This window comes from Delphinus delphis, chromosome 9 (assembly GCF_949987515.2).
Source record: "Delphinus delphis chromosome 9, mDelDel1.2, whole genome shotgun sequence".
NCBI classification, from domain to species: Eukaryota; Metazoa; Chordata; class Mammalia; order Artiodactyla; family Delphinidae; genus Delphinus; species Delphinus delphis.
Window position 1 is genome coordinate 60,527,217 of NC_082691.1, and position 20,687 is coordinate 60,547,903.

Consider the following 20,687-nt stretch of genomic DNA (forward strand, 5'->3'; position numbering starts at 1 on the left):
TAAAGATCTGGAGGGATACACAGATTACTAGTCAGAGAGGTAGATGATGCCTTTGGTCAGGAGAACTCTGAAAAAAACAGGAATTCTATTCTGACAGAGAGGTCAAGGTTGTGATGGGCCATATGTCCTTGAAGGGCTCCACATTAAGCTGCATCAAGGCTGCATTACACAAAGAAGAAGAAGAATGGAAGGGGGGCGGAGTGGAGGTGCTTGGGTCTCCGTATACCAGGCTGGGATGTTTCAAGTTCCATGTAGATGAGTGTCAGGAGGACTCAGTCCAATGTGACTGGAGAGTGCTCCGGAGCCCTCAACTATTCTGCAAGATGCATTAAAAACAAAACAAGGGCTTCCCTGGTGGCGCAGTGGTTGAGAGTCCGCCTGCCGATGCAGAGGACGCGGGTTCGTGCCCCAGTCCGGGAAGATCCCTCATGCTGCGGAGCGGCTGGGCGCATGAGCCATGGCCGTTGAGCCTGCGCGTCCGGAGCCTGTGCTCCTCAACGGGAGAGGCCACAACAGTGAGAGGCCCGCGTACCGCAAAAAAAAAAAAAAAAGAGCCTTATTGGGAACATACACTGGGATGGCATCCTGGAGGGAATTAAAAAAAAAAAAAGTTTAAATCAACTAGAAAATGTGACATGGGTGCATACTGTGATTATTCAACATTTATTATTCACTGTGTGTTAGGTGCTTGGTTGAGGTGGACCCCCTAGGATTGGCTGCTGTTCCTGTGTCACTCCTGATAATTTTTAAATTGACTATGTCCTTTTAACCATGTTTTTAAAAATTGAACAACCACAATGTGAACAATTTCCACTTTGCTACATAATGAGAGTACTTTCATTCCTTTAATGTTTGCTTTTTCCTTTGAACTAACAATTTCTGTTCAAATTTCACAGTTTTCTGTGGCTTCAGGAATGAAAGAACCGATTACCCTGCTGGGAGCGTGAAATAGACTTAAAAAATCTGCATGATATTTCCTCCCAGTGAAATTAATTTAGGTTTAAATACAGGAGTAAAGTACACACCTTGTGCCAGAGTCTCTTTCTCTCACACACCTGAGTAGTTCCTTATCCAGAATGGGCACAATTGGACCTGCTGCTAAGTCTTAAGTCTTTTGTGAAGATCCTTTGCAAGACTGCAGTGTGAGAACCTCTTTTTCTTTGACACCCGGCTTTGTGTGGGCCTGATGGCATATCTGGAACGTCTCTATTTCTTTGAAGGCCCAGCTCAAAAGCCCAGTGGACCCGTCGGGCACTGTCCATGGCTGGGGTACTTAAGAGCAGCCGGATTGGCTTGCCGGGTGTTTTGAGGGTATTTTAGGAAACGCACCTTCTTGCAGGGCAGGAATCCTCAGCTCCAGAGTGACAAAGGACAATTTGGAGGGGAGTATAAGGAGCGCTCCATAGCCGCTCTGGCATCCCAGGCCCCCTTACGCCTAGCATCGTGTCCTTAGTGACCCCGCCTTCGCCCTCTGGATCGCACCCCGGCTGTCTCGCTGCTCCCGAGTCCGGGCGGGCGTCGCGAGTCCCGCCACCTTCCCCCACGCCCCACACCCGGTCGCCCTCAAACATTTGGAGCCGCGCTGTGCACCGCAGCCATGCTCACCCCGCGCCCCCCAGCGGCTTCCCCGGCACCTCGGGGTCCGGCTCCCCGGGCCAGTGTCGCCCCGCCCTGCAGCCCACAGCCTCCCCCTCCAGCCCCCGTCGCAGGAGCTGTCAAGCCCGCGGCAGCTGAACCAGCCCCCGAGCTCCCGCGTCTCCTCTCCTTCCTTTGTGTGCGCGCGAGCGGAGTTGGGGAGGAGGGAGAAGGGGGAGGTCGCTCTGTCTGTCTGTCTCCCGCCGCCTTTGCCCGGGCAGCTTGAAGTGCCGCCGGGGAGGCGGGAGCCGGGGGGAGGGTGCGGGGAGCCGGCGGGGCGTCTCGGGGCAGCCCGGGCACCCTGGTCCCAGCCGCGCGCTGGGGAGCGCGCACCGCAGCTGGGGCTCAGCTGGAGGCACGATTCGTCTGGTTCGGCCGCCCCTCGGCCTCCCTCCGCTCCCACCTACCCTCGACACTCGCAGAAAAGCGTGCGAAGGCGCCGAGAGTGACGGAAACCACAAATAAATAGCGGCGGCAGCAGCGCGTCATCTGGCGGAGCAGGAAGTGCAGGCAGAGTCCGGAGGCTGGTGCTTTCTGCGCGTCCCCAGGACTTTGCCATGGGCTGGGGGCCGCGGAGGCTGCGAGCTGCCGGGCCAGGACAGCGGCGGCGGCGTCCGCACCGCGGCTGAGCGAGCAGCGTCGCGCGGGGCGCGCGGAGATGGCAGCGTCCAGCAACTCCAGCCTGTCCGGCTCCTCGGTGTCCTCCGGTGAGTTTCAGCCCGTCGGGCGCGATTGCCCCGCTGGGTCTGTCGCCCGCTGCCCTCGCCTCGCACTCGGATGGAGAGAGCCTACCTGTGGCCGTCTTGCCCTCTCTCCCGGGGTGAGGGCAGGCGGCCGGTGTGACACTTGTTTGGCTGGCCAGCACCCTCGGTGCCCACAGCACCTCCGCGCCTGGCGTCTGACAGCGCAGAGGTGGGGGAGCGGGGCGCCCTTAGTGTGCAGACGCGGGGGTTCTGGAGATTTGGGGAGCAGCAGGCGAGAAGCGAACCGGGTAGGGGCGGGCTCGCACTTTCTGGCGCCGCTGGAACCCGGGCTGGCGGGGCGGGGAAGGTTAGGGTGACGCTGGGCGCCCCAACCCGCTCTGGGGTGCCCGCTCCGCGGGATGTCCACATTCAAGGCAGTGGGGAGCAAACCCTCGCTTCTCGCAGACTTGATTTTCTTTGTTTGTTTCAGAAATTAGCTCCGTGGAGACCCACGCTTGGGGTATGGGTTTGAGATAGAGGTAATTCTCTCTGGTTCTGATCGAAGCGAGTTAGGGGACGCGAGGTCGAGCCAGCCTTTGACAATTTGCCCGTTTGCAAGTGTGTGTGTGTGTGTGTGTGTGTGTGTGTGTGATTTTCCTCTGTGGCCTCTTGGAATATGTTCTGTGATTTTACTTTCCAGGCATACATATTTTTTTTTTCAAGTGCGGCCGAGGAAGGAAGGGCTTCTTTCAGCTTTTCTACGTTGAACAGCGGGACTAATTGAAGAGAACAAATTGCTAATGAATCTGAAGGAGTAGGAATCAATAGAAGCAGACCCACTGGATTCTGAGTATGACAGGTTTCTAATCAGGATGATGCATTAGGTAGAATTCTTCTACTTCGCTAGTCATTGAAAACTTTAATGACAAACCCTAAAGGGTTAGCTGATAAGACATTTAGTGTAGTTTACAGCATTCATGGGTCAAGAAGGTCTTGAAGTCCTAATGGAAATGCTTAATATATCAATATTGTATTAATTCCTATTGTGTGTGTGTTTTAAATTATTACCCAAAAATTAAACTCACAAGAAGAAACACTTTGTTGGAGGCATTGGACAGCAAGCCAAGCATTAAGGAACCATATCTCTAGATGTGTGACTAATTAAATCATAAATGCAAGGTGATTTGACTAAGGTGCAGTTGTGACGTGGAACAAGGTGATCACTTGAAAGCCATTTATTATCTTTTTTGGCAGGTTTTAGTTCCAGGGAAATAGCACTTCCTTTCTTGATCACTGCCAACTAATGAAAAGCACAGTGTTGTTATGTGTACGATGTAGTTGAAGTTTCTGTTAGTAGCAACCAATGGGGCAGAACAGTCATATCTTATTAAGAGCAGCAACAAGTTGACCGCCTGTGGTTTTAATTCTGAGAACTCAGCAAATGCTACAGTTTATTTTTAGTACCCCCAAACCACTGCTGCTGCTTTTCAGTTCATTTTGGTTGACTAACATTGAATTTAAAACACAGTGATGTTAGCTTATGATTAGCATATGGTTATCCCTCTCCGAAAATGGCCCACAAGAAAATGAACTGGTGGGGGAGAGGTGACGAAGGGAAAGAAGAAAGGATAAAGGACAATAAGGCAGTGTTATCACATGATTTACTGAAGGTATAAATTACAGATGCTGTGGCATCTGAATTTTCAGATCTTGATGAAAGATCTCCTTAAGCTTAAGGAATGTTATTGAAAAACCTAACTCAGCCTTAAGAAGAATACATGGGTTTGAAGCAGCACAGTATAAGCTTTAGATGATGTTAATTGCTTTGTAGATAGAATAGAGATGCTTGTGATGGTTCTTTTTTCTGCTTTAGTTACCACTGTTTTAAATCCTAATGGAAACTGGAAAATTTTGCGAAAGCTTAAATTCAAAAAGTGGGCAGAGGTATATTTTTTGGTATGACTCAACCATGGGCCATGAGCTTATATTGGCTAATTCACCAATTAATCAGGCACTTTGTCTTGAAAAATTTGAGAGCCAGCATTCTCTTTTTAAGCTCACCATCGTGTGGATCATGAATAATTCAGGTGACACAAGCAATTCACACCTGTGGGAGGTGTTGGGCAGGAAAGAATAGAGCCTGTTTGTGGTGGCAGCTGGGTTCTCTCAGGCAAAGGCCAGAGTCTGAAAAATTAGGACACTCCATCAATCTATTAATCACCGTTTTGGAGGGCCTACTATGTGCCAGGCAGTAAGTTATAAGCATCAGATTCAAGGAGGTTAAGTGAGAAAGATAATTTAAAGGATTTCTTCAAGTTCTGAAGTTCTGGGATTATTGTCCTTGAGTTTGGCTCCAGCAGTGGGTAACTTGGGGTAAGTTATTTAACTTCTCCAAGCCTCAATTTCCTCATCGATAAATGAGACTGATGCTAACAACAGGAACTACTTCATAAGAATGTCATGGGGATTAAGTGAGATAACGTGTATAGAGCGTTTAGCACAGGGTGTGGCACTAAATAAGTGCTTGGTGTGAATAAAGTTTGTTCCTTGGAGGAATGAAAAAGAAAGCTCTCACTGACTCAGACTTTAGGTACAGAAGTAAGTCCAACACACATCAAGTCTGCCTCTTACCTTGCATGTTAAGTTTGGTCTTGCGGTTTGAGCTCCATTAAACAAGCATTTATTAAGTTTCTTTTAGGTTTCAGGCATAATCCCAAGTGTATGGAATAGAAAAATGCGTCAAGATCCTTTTCCTCTCCATCCAGCAGCAGAGATGGACAAGCAAATAGCAATCTATTTTCCATTTTGATAAAATAAATTATGGGGAGGAGAGTGCAGGGAAGAGAGTGATGACCTCAGTTGTGAGGGGTCAGTAGGGGTGACATATGAGTTGAGCCTTGAAGGATGAGTGGAATGTTTTCAAAAAGCAGAGCGCGGGAAAGGCATTTCAGGAAGAGGTAAGATCTTAGGCAAAGACCTGGAGATAGGGAAGTTCATTGCCTAATTTTCAACTCCCTCCTTAGGGCTATTGACCTGTTTTCTTGGTGGTTCCTCTTCTCTGGACAGTTTCTTTCTGCTCAGGTAGCAATGGGTTTAGTGGCACAGCTCTCCAGTACCTTAGGACATACTTGGGCAATTGAGCACTGAGAAAGGAATGGTTGATTCTGTAGGGTCCAGGATATGGAGAGGTGAACTTGAATAGAATACCATGGGTTAAACCTCTCTTAGAGGAATAGCCTCTATTTCTGGGAGGTTTAGGTTTGGATGGATTTGTGTGAAGAGTAAAAATCTAATAATTTACTCATATTAAGCTCAAAATTATCTGGTTTTCCTGAGAATATGTTCTTACCTGCTGTTGTTGGACCACATTACCCAAGCATCTCATTTATTCTACATTACCAGCTGAGTCACAACAGATGAAATAATCAGGTTAAAATTAATTTTTAAATACATTTTCTGAGAACTCTTTAGAAATGTGTTTCTGAAATATTCAATTATGTGTAAAAGAAATTGCTTTGGGGCTTCCCTGGTGGCGCAGTGGTTGAGAGTCCGCCTGCCGATGCAGGGGACACGGGTTCATGCCCCGGTCCGGGAGGATCCCACATGCTGCGGAGCGGCTGGGCCCGTGAGCCATGGCCGCTGAGCCTGTGCGTCCGGAGCGTGTGCTCCACAACGGGAGAGGCCACAACAGTGAGAAGCCCGCATACCACAAAAAAAAAAAGAAAAAAGGAAAGAAATTGCTTTGCCTTTGTTTTAATGATAACTGCTGGTGATTAAATTTCACAGGCACCTAGGTTGGCAGGAAGGTTTGATTACCTGTTTTATTTTAAATCAGGGGGAAAAAAATCCCTATCCTTAAGTTTTTAATCTAGCCTGTGGTACTTGATTATATTCTGAAATAAACAGTGGTTGACTTGCAAAGTACTTCTCTTAATAGTCATGAATTAGATTTGCTTTTATAATTGAAATAAGAACTTTTTGCATATTAGTCATGTGATCACCAAATGGGTAATTTCATAAAGTAACGAAAAAAATCAACTCAAGTAAAGTAATAGATAAAGAAGCTATGAGATGTTTTCCAGTAACTGAACAAAGTAAAAAATTAAATAATAAAGGGACTCCTGGGATAAGAAGTTGTTAAGATTTTGAAAACATAAACACACTGTATTATAGAAATAATATTGACAGGGACTTTTGAAATTAAAATGCAAATAGAAAAAGATAAAAATCAGTGTTATGTGCAGAGTCATTGAAACCGTAATTGGGAAAAGAACATTCCTGAATGGATTGAGGGATTTATTTTTCCAGATTCTATACAACAGTAATTGTGTGCCAGGTAAGTAATGCCATTTTCTGCTGTCAAACTGGTGTTGATCCTAGAAATGATAAATAGGAATTTTCATTACTTGTTATTGGCGAGTCACAACCAGCGGCATATACAAATCTTTCACATTCCTAGATGCAGAAGGCAAAATTGAACTACAGTAATGCTGCCAAGACTTATATACATGTAATTAGAAACTCCATGGATCCAATACTACAAAACAGGGTATCTTTGTTGAAACAGACATTCACACTGAGAAGTCTTCTAGTCCTTTAGACTTCAGAAACATTCAATTACGTGTAAGCAAAATAGCTGTACCTTTGTTTTAGTGATAACCGCTGGCAGTTTAATTTCAGTCACCTAGAACGGCAGGAAGATTTGATCACCTTTATTTGAAATCGTGTGCACAAAAAAATTGCGATTTCAGAAACATTGCAAATATTTTTAAAATCACAATCTAAAAGTCAATCCCCTGAGAGAAATCATTCACTCAGTTGAAGAATATTGTTTTTTGCTGTTTTTCTGGTGACCTTTCCACAGCTTATTTTAACTTATTAGATTTTCACTGTACTTTGTGGTACCTGAGATGAACTCAGTGATATAAAATCTGAGAGAAAAGGAGGCTCTTCTTAAGCATGACAGCTTGTTTGCAGTGTTTGACAAAGGCCCACTGATTTGTGTACTTTTGTTAAAACTCCAGATGCCCCCCCCCACTCCCACTAACCCTATGAAGAGTTTTGAATGACCTTGACATTTGTTCAACTTTTGGGGGATGCAAACCCCAGGTATTTTCTGAGGCCAGTCTCTGTGGGGTTTAACTGAACAATGTGTTCTTTGCACTGCCTCCTGGGGCTTGGCCTGAGTGTCAGTCCTGCTGAGGGCCTTCTGCTGCTCTGCAGGGTCTCCTGTTTTCACATAATGGTGAAAATAACCGGACGTTAGGATTGGAAAACCTATACATGAGCAGTGTCATCTTGGTATGGTTTGGGAAAGCGTTTTCTGCCGGAAGGTTAAGATTCCTGCCAAGATAGTTAGATATAAAGAAAGAGAAAGGAACTGAGTGATAGACATAAGATTAATAGCACCATTCACCCATGATTTATCTTTTATGAATGTATTCACATTTCATGGCTCCTAAAATATGTCATTGAATTTTCAAAATGAATGGTTGGCTTGCCTCTCTCTCTGTCTCTTTCTTTCTTTCTCCCTTTTGGTTTTCTCATCAGTTATTATGTTGGTCACATTTCTATTTAGAGATGTTTTCAGAAACCCTGCCTTTGGTCTACTTTACTGTTAATAGTTTCCTAGTCCTCCAAGCACCTTGCTGCTTCTCCTTCCACTTGCTCAGTGGGAAAGGCAGCTACTGGTCTCACGTGGATTCTGGTCAGAGCATCAAGATGGACACCTCCATCTCTGGTGCAGGCTGGTGGGTGTGACAGAACACACTCATGTGTCTCAAAGTTACAAACGAAAGCAGAGGTTTATATAAAGTTTCCATGGCTAGAGGAAAACCCAGTTGGAATGTGCTGAACCCACATGCAGTCTGCTCTGCCAGGGGACCCGTGTGGCTGTCCACTGGGGTCTGAGGCTGAAGATGGCATGTGTGCACTGGGGGAGAGCCATCCACCAGCTGCTTGTGCAAATAACCTGCTTCTTCCCTCATTTATTACTAATTGAACACCATCGTGGGGACCAGTCTTCTAATATAGTCTTTAGAGTATGGCCTAATGACAACATGGCCTTGCTTCAGCAGTTTGGCCTGTCAAAGTCACCCAACTTCAGCCCATTCACAGTATCACCTCCACAGTTTAAAGTGTTATTTTCAATCATCCAATGTCTTAGTTCCCATAGACATTCTCTAAGAAAGGTGTTCAATTAATAACCTTATTTAAAATGTCATCATCACCTCAGGTCAGAGGGGACATTGATCAGATTCCTGGAATTGAGATATCGCCCACTCACTATGCAGGCCGCCAATCACCCCATGCCTTTGGTGGGCCTGTGGAGGAGAGCATTTTGTCGAGGAGAGAGGCTAGATGCCAGTTGCCTGGCATAATCAAATAGATCTGAATGGATACAGCTACTATGGAGAACAATATGGAGGTTTCTTAAAAAACTAAAAACAGAATTACCATATGACCCAACAATCCCACTACTGGGCATATACCCTGAGAAAACCATAATTCAAAAAGACACATGCACCCCAATGTTCATTGCAGCACTATTTACAATAAAACCAGGTCATGGAAGCAACCTAAATGTCCATCAACAGATGAAAGGATAAAGAAGATGTGGTGTGTATATATATATATATATATATATATATATATAAAATGGAATAATACTAACTCATGAAAAGGACCGAAATTGGGTCATTTGTAGAGATGTGGAAGGAGTCTGTCATACAGAGTGAAGTAAGTCAGAAAGAGAGAAACCAATATCATATATTAATGCATACATGTGGAATTTAGAAAAATGATACTGAATAACCTATTTGCAGGGCAGGAATAGAGACGCAGATGTAGAGAATGGATGGGTGGACATGGGGGAAGGGGAGGGTGGGATGAATTGGGAGATTAGGATTGACATATATACACTACAATGTATAAAGTAGATAGCTAGTGGGAACCTGCTATATAGCACAGGGAGCTCAGCTCTGTGCTCTGTGATGACCTAGATGGGTGGGATGAGGGGTGGGTGGGAGGGAGGTCCAAGAGGGAGGGGATATATGTATACATATAGCTGATTCACTTTTTTGTACAGCAGAAACTAACACAACATTGTAAAGCAATTATACTCCAATGTAAAAAAAAAAAAAAAAGAATCAAATAGATCTGGAGAAACAGTCTGCTTCCTTGAGCTGGGGAGAGATCCCACCTTCTGAAATGTGTCTTCGTTAGATGTTGTAGGAAGAGCCATAAATGTGGAATCAGAAGATTCCGGACATTTAAACCTTTAACCAGGATATTTAAACCCTTAGCCAGGGCACCTACATCTTTTACCAAAGCCCTTAAATCCTCTGTCAGAGCCCTTAAGCCCTTAACCAGGACCCTTAAACCATTAACCAAGGCCCTTGAACCCTTTACCAAGGCTCCTCAACCCTTAACATAGGCACTTTAACCAGATACTTAACGAAAGCAACTATCTAGCTATGTGGTCTTTGCTGAAGTTAGCCCCTCTGAACCTTAAATGCCTCGCTGCAAACTGCAGTTGTGAGAGTCTGTTTCTGGAGCTGAGATGAGCATCGACAGAGGTGATAGAAGCATCCCCTCTACAGACCTGGCCAGCACGCCTGCTTATTAGAGGCCAGTTCTCTTTTCCCTGTCTCCTTCCCTTAATGTCTCTGAGCCTCAGTTCTCTTGGCTGTAAACCAGAAATAGTGATATCTGACAAATTTATCCCATGGGGTTGTCATTCCTGAAGAAGTACTGTTTGGGAAAATGCGTAGTAAACTGTAAAAGCAACTAACACTACTGAATGGCTGCTAAGTGTCATTCTGTTTACATTATCTCACACAATTTTCGCAATATTTCTCTGAGGCAGACATTATATCCCATTTTGTAAACAAAGAAATAGGTTCAGAGAGGGATGGGGCTTGGATTTGAGGTGATAGGATTAGAGCAAAGTCTTCCTAATTTCAAAGATCATGCTTTTCCCTCTTGAAACATAAGGGGTTGGTTCATTTCTATCTATTTACAAAGTTGCTGACATTAGAGTTTACCGCTGAAATCCATGCTCATGGTTGACAGAGAAAATATAGTTACATACTTGTGCTTTATTTTGTTGTCCTCAGTAGTTAGCCAGACCCTCACCTCAGTCTGACCAAAGCTTATTCTCACCAGCAATACGAACTGGGAGGTGTTATCACGTCATTACTCTTCAGAGTGAACACCCAGGATATTAGACTTGTGAGTATCTATACTTGAGAATAGTCTTGCAAGGTGAAGGGTATATAGGTATCCATTGTACTATTCTTGCATCTTTTCTAAAGGTTTGAAAATTTTCTCAGTGAAAGAAAAAAATTAGGCAAAAAAAGAAAAGTACTACTTAGCATTCAGTTGATTTTCTTCACTGGCATTTCAAAAGCGTTCCATTTTGTGTGAGCATATCAAGTCCTGTTATCATCTCATGAAACTCCCAGATTCTGAATCCTCAGGCAGCAGAATGTCTATTTCTTAGCTTATATCTTAAGTGAAAGCATAAAGGAGCTGAAATTACAGAAGCAGGTCAGGCAGGACACACGCAACAATTTCTGCCTGAGAATTGTTGGTTTTTTTCTCCCGACCTGGATTGACCTGACTTTTCACTGTAGGTTTGGACCAAAGAGGGGCCTTGGAGGTTGTTTAGAAGATGCCAGCATAGTATAAGCAAGAGAATCAGGGTCCAAAGAACTCCAGGAACTGCCCAGTGCCGCTCACCTAGTTGGTGGTGGGGCTAGAGCTGAACTGTAGTCTAGGACCCACGTTTCCAGAACATCATTCTCCATCCTCCTTCCTGGCTCATCCTAAAGAGTAGTTATCATCCTTAGAGAACTTCTCACAGATGTTTTTTCTGTCTGGCTTCATACAGGCTGTTCTATTTAATTATTTAATATTTTCAACAAAGAGGTCATAAAGCGCTTTGTATGTTAGATGGGCCTTAGAACTCAAGGCTGTTGTGTCAACAGAGACAGAGACTTAAGTGATCTGGTGTCTGCCCTAACTATATATAGCTATGCTGTCCAATATGGTAACTACTAGACACATGTAGCTATTTAAATTTAAATTAAAAACATTCATTTCCTCAGTTGTAGTAGGCACATTTCAAGGGCTTAGTAGTACACATGGTACTACTGTGGTAGCTAGTGGCTACCATATTAGGCCACGCAGAAATAGAACATTTCCACCATTCTGCAAAAGATACTGTTGGGCAACACTTGTAGACAGGGTATGAAGTTCTAAGACAGGGACTTTACTAATGTAAAATTAATTAGCTAAGGATAGAAAATTTGATAAAATGTTCACCCATTCTTGTGTTTGCTCCTTGTGCTGCTTGGGTTGGATTTTACTAATTCTGCAAATTGGCTTTTCATAAGTAATTTTTTCATAACTTTGAGGCAAACTGTGGAATGACAGCTAGAATATAATGTTGGGAAGAGTAATTAAAATGTTGATAAACACTGCTAGTCCTGAAGTTTGATTCAAGCTTTTTAAAAAATGGTCTGTAGTTTCCTTAATGGCAGCTCCATTTCTTTTTGAAATAAACCCACAGTGAGTTGTAATTTCACCCTCCAAGAGGAAAAAATGCCATATCCAGAAGAAGTTTGGATCTTATAACTGCATTTCTTCCCCCAAATTATAAATAAAATAGGGAAATTGTGAATGTGTGGACTGAGGTTGCTAGTGGCATATCTAAGCTATGCTATTTAAGAGAGATTTTCTGCCAACTTGGCCATCAGCAAACCATTTGCCTAGAAGTATTTTGCTTCTGCAAAAGCCCACATACAGGGCAAAGAAAATGCACTGGTTTTTGGAAAATAAAGTTAGCTTTTGGAATTTTCAGCACATTTAATTGGGGGGAAATGTGTGCATATAAGATGCAGGAACATGACAGTTCCTACGAAAAGGAAGCTGCCCTCCTCCTTGAACTTCTGTTACCATCTTCAAGTGGAACAAAAAAATGGAAAGGTGGAGGGTATCTTTCAAGTGTCAAGCAGCTGTCAAGGAAGAGGTGGATGTTGAGGCCAGTGGCCTCAGAAACCACACTAGCCAGAAGCCTGTGGCATGAATGCTTGTTGTTTATTGATATGATTCAGATCACAAATTTCAGGCAGTATGAATCACAGAATCACTTGGGTGATAACCTTACATAGTTCTTTTCTCTTCAGAGGCCCAGTACCTAGATTTCATCATGCCCCATCACTGCCCTGAGGACTACCCTCAGTCCTGGCTGAACACTATCTTCTTCAAGGAAAGGAAACCTAGCACTTCTTAGTTATTTCACATAATGCCACTCTAACAATGTAAAGTGCTTTTTCTTAAATAATTTTGTTTCCAAGGAATAAACCTGAGAAAGATCAATTTTGGGGGCAGCAAGTAAGCAGGAAGCAGGGAGCATGGTTTTGGGGGTAAATCTTCTGCAGCATCTACTAGAGTGTGAGGGCTGCAACACTGACCTGTAAGGGTCTTCTCAAGACCTATACCTGCACTGTCCAATATGGTAGCCACCTGGGCAACTTAGCCCTTGAAATGTGGCTAGTCTGAGATGGGCTGCAAGCTAAAATACACACCAGAATTGAAGACTTCGTACAAAACAAAAAGAATGTAAAATGTCTCATGAATAACTTTGTTATATTATATTTTGAAATGATAACATTTTTTGGATATTAGGTTAAAAGAAAACATATTTTAAGAAACTTATTTAAAAATGTTTAAAGTAGCTGCCAGAATATTTAAAATTACATATGTGGCTCACATTATATTTGGATTAGACAGCACTGGTCTGGACAACTCCAGTGAGAATGTTCTAGCCTTTCTCACAGAATCCCTGCTGCTTGGCTCAGTGGCTCTCATGGTTGCCGTCCTGTCCACTTTCCAAGCCAGAAACTTACCCTCCCTCCCACCCCCCAGGTCCAGTTCAGCCCTGATTCTTAAGTCCCTGTTTTGGATTAGTCTCAGACACTGAGAGACATCCTTCATTTTTCTGGGTCTGTACAGTGACTTTGAAATGAAATACTATAGAGAGGGACAAACTGGGAGTTTCATCAGATTCTTGTTTATATAGGTTTTGTGCTTTGTTTTTTTTTTGGTTTTTGCTTCACGATAGTTCTAGACTTTACATATTTACTTGTGAGTTTTATGTATACCCCTCTTTCCAAAGAAAGCCTGCCGTGCGATAATGCTATGAAGTTGGAAAGAGAAGCTGAGAGAATAAGGAACACATTTTCTCTTGACCTGAAGCGTCTTGCCATGAGTATGCATATGTGTATACACGCATGTACATGCGTGGTATATGTCTGTATGTGTGTGTTTACGTGTATATGTATACACAGAAAGCCAAAGTGGATTGCGTTTCAAACAAAAGTTATTTCCCACCAAATGTATGTTAATATCAAGGGAAGTGAAAAGTCAAGCCTAGCATTACTTTCGGTAATGAAAAAATTCACTTGGGATTTTGCTAATGATGTGTAGATATTAATACACATAATTTGGCTGCCTAACATTGATTTAAGTTGCTCATTCAAATTCATTTTATTACAGAAAAATTAGCCATTTTGTTCTACAGTGTTTGTCCCTGCAGACAGTGAGACTGTAAAACCGTGTTTATTGGGTAAATACTATTTTGCTGACTTTCACATGCAAAGAGAGCATTATGATGTCTCCTTCAGGAAGTGCTGTGAGCAGTTAAATTCTCGTTGGGGGTCTGGTGAGTTCAATCAGGTGTCCTCTGGTTATCTCCCTCGTGATCCATATCTAGGGTTGAAGGTACTGTCAGTAACCTGGGCACAGAGGGGTTTTTTTTCTTATGTGATGTGCCTGAGGGTTGAACTTTGTCCCTGTGAGAGCCCTATGCTTGTTTTAAGCGACCAAACTAACCCATGTGCTTTTATTTCTTTTTTTTTTTTTTTAAAGCAAATGTGAGTTCTTCCTCAGAGGAAAAAGCAATTGACAGTGGCTTTATCAACTCTCTTGAAATAATATCAGGTTCAGATTAGGAGCATAACCACAGCAAATCCTAGGGAATTATGAACGGAAGACATGATTTGGAACTAGACAATGTAATTTGTCACAAGAACATAATAATTGCCACCGTATTTATTTGGTTCTATATTCTAACCCCAGGAATAACATTAAGGGGTATTTTGTAAAAATGCACAGCAGTCTTTCAGGGAAGAGATGCCCTGCAGATATCTTATTTTTCGTAAATAACTGAGTGTAAATCTGTCATTCAGGAATTCATGTAAACATGTTTCTGAGAGCATATGTAGCTCTAGCTTGTGCTTCTTCTTATAGTAATGAGTTCCATCCATTTTCTGTCCTCAGAGTGGACTTGTATTTCTTTTTATTGCTTTGAATGTAACTCTCTGAAACTTATTTTTAACATCCATTCCTGGCTTTGTAAATAAATGTGGGTTCATTTGAACCCTGGACTTCAAGGGTGATGTGTCATGTATCACGTGCTGTGAAGTTGGGGATCTGGCCCAAACACTAGCACCAACGGCTGTGTTAACTTGGCCCCCTCTGAATTTCCATTTTCTCATCCATGAAATGGGCTAATAATACCTGTTGTGAGAATCAAATGGGAATATGTTTGTGAAAGAAACTTGAAAATTGAAAATTTGTGAACAAAATGTAAAAGTCTCTGGTCTCATGAAGTTCCCATTCTAATAGATGCTCCATAGATTTCTTTCCTGGGTGATAAGTTGATGATGCAGAGTTCATGATCATCTAATATAACTGGAAAAATCTCTTCTAAATGTATTATTTTGCTCTTCTTCAACAACCTTTCAAAATCTTGAAGCGTAATCCCACCAGTTTAGAATTTCTCCACTCAGTGTGAGACTTCACTGTGCATCCCATATTCCCGTAAACATTTGAAATGAGCCTGGACAAATCTCTCATCCAAAGGCACATCACTGTTTATACTTTCCAATCCAGAGGAGTGGCTCTTTTATAAATCAAATTTGATGTAATAATTAATATATGCAAATGAATATCTGTAATAGACATGCAAGTTACAAAGCACAGCAAGGTAACTCACATAAGGAGAGCTACCACCCAACCTAAAACACTTTGTTCCCTTGCATCTTCCTGGGTTCTCTTCTCCCTTCTCCCTTCCCTCCCCCACCTTCTGTCTTCCTTTCTCTCTCTCTTTCTTTCTTTCTTTCTTCCCTTCCTTCCTTCCTTCTTTCTTTCTTTCTTTTTCCTTCTCTCTTTCTTTCTTAATTGGAGTATAATTGCTTTACAATGTTGTGTTAGTTTCTGCTGTACAACGAAGTGAATCAGCTATATGTATCCCTATATCCCCTCCCTCTTGGACCTGCCTCCCATCCCCCCCATCCCCCCCATCTAGGTCATCACAGAGGACTGAGCTGAGCTCCCTGTGCTATATAGCAGGTTCCCACTGGCTGTCTATTTTACACATGGTAGAGTATTTATGTCAAATCTAATCTCCCAATTCGTCCCACCCTCCCCTTCCGTGTCCTCCCTCCAGAGTAACCACTACTTTGAATTTCCTGCTTATTATTCCCTTGGTTTTCTTTCTTGAAATGATTTTATCACATATCACTAAAATACGTGCTCCGTGATGGTGGATATTTTTTGTCTGTTTTGTTCAGTCAATCCCCAGTGCCTAGAACTGTGTCTGGCATGTAGTAGGCACTCAATAACTAGTTGTTGAGTAAATGAATATGTCAGTATCCCAAGTCTATCAAAGGAATGCCGCTATAGTCCCTCTTTTATCTCTTGTAGGTAAATCAGTTCTGTAAGTGATGTAAATTCCATCACTGTTTCACATTAGCTGCGTGCCTTTAATGATTTTTAGAAAATTAGTATTTTTTAAACTGATAATACAGATTATTTGCATTTAGTTGCAATAGGAGACTCCCAGAAAAATTACATAGACTTTTCTGAACCAGGACTTCTTTTTAAACTAGATTTGTAGTTCACAAGCAGTTTTCAGGAGTGAATAGTGAACACTCAGGGAACATAAGTAGTAAAGCTAGAGTTCAACAGGGAGAGCTGTAGAGAAATTTGTTTTAAACGGATAAAATATACGTGCTACAACAAGGATGAACCTTGAAAACATTATGCTAAGTGAAAGAAGCCAGCTAAGAAAGACCACATACTGTATGATTCCACTTATGTGAAATGTCCAGAATAGGCAAATCATAGCGACAGAAAGTCGATTAGTTATTTCCTCCTGCTGGGAGGGTTGGAGGGAAACCAGAGTGACTACTAATGGGGTATGGCTTTCTTTTGGTGGTGATGAAATTGTTCTAAAATTGATTGCAATAATGGTTGCACCTGTGTGTGATTACACTAAAAGTCATTGAACTGTACACTTTGTTTTTTCTTTTTTTTCTTTTTTGTGGTACGCGGGCCTCTCACTGTTGTGGCCTCTCCCGCTGCGGAGCACAGGCTCTGGACGCACAGGCTCCGGACGCACAGGCTCAGCGGCCATGGCTCACAGGCCCAGCCACTCCGCGGCATGTGGGATCCTCCCAGACCAGGGCATGAACCTGTGTCCCCTGCATCGGCAGGCGGACCCTCAACCACTGCGCCACCAGGGAAGCCCTGAACTGTACACTTTTAAAGAGGTGAATTGTAGGTGTGTGAATTATATCTCAGTAAACCCGTTATTTAAAAGAGGCCAAAAAATTAATAGAGTAGGCATGAGAGGGTGAAAAGACTGGAATATACTTAAAGATCAAGTCCTTTCCAGATAGGATGCTTGTAATCATATGGGAGGCATTCACTCCAGTATTCACTGATATCTTTATCAACACATGGAGGTACCTCTCCTCTTCCCATTTTTGTTTGCACGTTCATCTTTTTCTGCTGCCAGCCTCCGATCTCCTGTAAAGGTTCCACAGAAACGTGTTCTCTGTGACTGGTTCTCAGGGTCAGCTCTGCCTGCACTAGGCAGATACCTCCTTCCCCAGTGTCCCCTAAAGGCCACGGTGTCCTCCCTCCTCTGGCTGAAAAATGAGGGACAGCAGCAGGTCTCTGCTGATGCTGGACAAAGCAATTAATGCATTTCTCATGACTAGTTAATTAGATTTTTATGCAGCTTTTCAAGCCCTGGGCACAACTCTTATGCCCTCCAAGTGGAACGGCGGTCATCTGGGAACCAAGTTTCCCACTGTGTACATGGTGCTGCTGGATGTTATCAGCGCAGTGATGCCTCTCTTCCATGCCCCACTAGTTGGATGCATGTGCAAACGTTTCCAAGGGTATCATCTGTTGGCTCTTTTGTTGTTTCTAATCAAAGAGCTGACACCCTTTGATCATGTCAGATCACAGTATTGTACTGTAAATACTTTGTTAGAAAGACTAAAATATTACATGGGTACAGCTGTCTCAGCTGTTCTGACAGTGCTTACTTTCACCCTGAACAAGTAGAGAAAAATGCATTTGATCAGATCAGATGTAAAATATGAATATTACAAATATGAAATTTTCTAGAACCACATAGAGTTCACTACAATGAATCCAATCAATAAGCATTTTAAAAAGACCTGTTGGTTTTGAGTACCAGGTTGTTGTAGAAATCCTCCTTTCCCCACAAGTTTAGAGTCTCCTAGAGCAAGATAGACTTCCCGTTGGTTGGAGGAATATCTGGCTCTGGTGGGGAGCTTACGGAGATAGAGACTGGCATCTTTGGGGAACGGAGTCCCTGGGTCATCACTTTCATGGGCAGGCTTCAATCTTCAAAGGCTTGTATGAATTTATACGATGACTGGCTCCCCTTCAACCTGTTCATGGCCTGTCCTCTTTCTTTCTCCCCATGGGAGAGCTAAGATGGGTACCCACACAAGATCCACATAAATACCCATTCATGGGAGTGTGAAGGCAAAGCAAGTACGGAAACGTCTTCCTTAGTTCTTTCCTTAAGATCCCATTTGCAGTATTTTCTTGGCACCCAGAGGAGGAAGTGGGTACGGGCTACAGTGGATTTGTTGTTCTGTGTCCTCCCTCGGGAAATCTGGATGCCCTGAGTCCCCTGCGACAACGTGGGCAAGGTATTGTGCCTTGTGCTGGCCTCTGCAGCTGCCCTCACGTCTCACCCCAGGTGTGGATTTTATACGTTGGTCCTCCTACTTGCTAATGTCCTTGGCCAAGCTTTCCCTAACAAAAGACACACTGTCCCTGGGACATCCTGTGCGTGTAATTTTTCTCATGCTGACACATTTCTCATGCTGACACATTTCTCATTTCTCATGCTAACGCATTCACACTTCCTAATTTCCTGACTAGAACATTCCAGGGCATGATTATTGCATGGGTTAGGATGCTTCTGCAGAAAACCCCCAAAGAAGCGGGAGATAGGGATACTATACACTGTGGCATTCCACTCTCTCTGCTTCTCTGCAGTTCTGTGGGCTCTCCCTCTTGGTGGATGGGCTCTGTCCTCAGCTTTACTCTCCTTTTGGCGTCAAGATGACATCGGCAGTCCCTGGCATCACGTTTACAAAGAGAAAAGGGATAATATTTTCCTCCTGACTTGGTGGAAAGTAAGAACACCTGTCTCAGAAGCATTCCTCCCCCCAGCAGACTTCCCCTTGCCTCATTGGTCACAGTTTTCTCACATGCTCATATGCAAGCCAATCACTGGCAAGAATAGGATTCCCGTGGTGCACACAGTCCAGTCATGACCCCCTTCCTGGAATGGAGATGGGGCCAGCCTCTGGAAAAGTGAGGACATCTGGAGGGAGCAGGGTTCTGTGAAGGAGGATGGAGGAACCAAAAGTGTCTGCCACAGGTATGTCAAGAATGTCTGCAGCCCTCGAAATCTCTAAGGGCACCTAGAAATACTGAGAGTTCTAAGAAACCTGGCCTCCCCCAGTCAAATGACTTATTTAGTCTAGTTGAGAACCTAATGATTAGTGAACCTATTCATTCTGTAATAATATTCAGTCCCTGACAAAAAAAAAATGTATCTGCTTCCCTTCCAAGTTAAGGTGACTGACAGCTTTTACTGATGCATTGTTTTCACTTGTTAGTGCCTTATGGTTTGAAACACTTTGTTTTGTGGTTATGAGCCATTCATCAAAAAATGGATGGATTCTTCAGCTCTAATGAAAAGTAGGACAGTGAGGGTTGAAGGTTTTGATTCTCAACTGACTTTAACACCCCTGAGCCTGGTGTAAGTTGGAATTGTTTTATTAGAAATTCAGGGAATAATAGCAGCTGATTCAACCACTCCTGGTTGCTATGGTGAGGAATTTTTAAAGCTTTGATTTATGAGAAACGGTGATCATTAGCAGCTCTTTGTTTTTAAAACAGAAAGCCCTGCAAATTGTGAAGGCTTGAGTGGAATAGATGACTGGCATCTAATTGGAGAAAGAATCTCAGGTTATTTCCAAAGAAAAGAGAACAGGCAGAAGGCTTTTGGAGAGCAGATTCCTGTTTTTCATTTTTATGGCAGGCCAGAGTGTGTGAAGATCGTTGGACAAGGGGTCATGTGACCCAGGTCTATGCTAGTTCTGTCTCGGCATTTGCTTTTCATATGGCCTGGGGCCAATTACATCATCATTTTGTAAATTTCTGATGCTCATCTGTCGAATTATTAGGTCGGACCAGATCATCTCTGAGGGTCTTGAAAATTATTTTGTGACTGCCGATATCCTCTTGCCAATTTACAGTGTTCTGGTGGTGTGCTGAAGGGAACAACCCTCTGTCCTCCCACGCGTACTGCACATAGCAGTTATCACTGCCCCCATTTGCTCCTGGCACCTGGTCTGTAAGATATGAAGAATTACTGCATACCTTTCCTGCACCCACTTTTCAGTCCTTACAGTAAGCCCAGAGATATCCCAACTGTGCTCCAGGGGAATATTATACAAGCCTTTCGGAATTTCCTACACTAAGAAATATATTTTATACTACAACTCAGAACACACAGACTGTGCGCGCACAAACACACACACACACACACACATAATTCAGTGTGTACTTATTGAGTATTTATGATGTTCTAAGTGTTAGAAATATTATTGCAGTGAACAAAACAGACAAAAATTCTGGTCCTTATAGAGCTTCTAAATACAGAGAAGTAATAAACCAAAGAAACTATATGTAATCTGTATATTTATGAAATATATGCAACATTATTATATTATATATAACTTATAATTTCCTTAATATATTAGAAGGTGGTAAGGTCTATGGAGAAAAATAAAGCAGGAAGGGAGATAGGAAATAGTGGGGGGTGGTGTCTGATTATTAAACTGTGTAGTCAGAGAAGGCCTTACTGAGAAGATGACATTGGTGGTGAGGGAGCCAGCACGCAGATATCTGGAGGAAGAGCATTTCGGACAGAGGGAACAGCAGTTACAGATGCCT

At 43.1% G+C, this 20,687-nt stretch overlaps 1 protein-coding gene across 1 annotated transcript in view; it reads left to right on the forward strand.

Moving 5' to 3' along the window:
- Positions 1 to 1,912: 1,912 nt before the first annotated feature.
- CHN2 (chimerin 2) overlaps positions 1,913 to 20,687 on the forward strand; it is a 327,241-nt gene continuing 308,466 nt past the window's right edge. Inside the window, exon 1 of the mRNA XM_060020659.1 lies at positions 1,913 to 2,342. Coding sequence (XP_059876642.1) covers positions 2,294 to 2,342 — 49 coding nt within the window. The 5' untranslated portion in view covers positions 1,913 to 2,293. The remainder of the gene's footprint in view (positions 2,343 to 20,687) is intronic.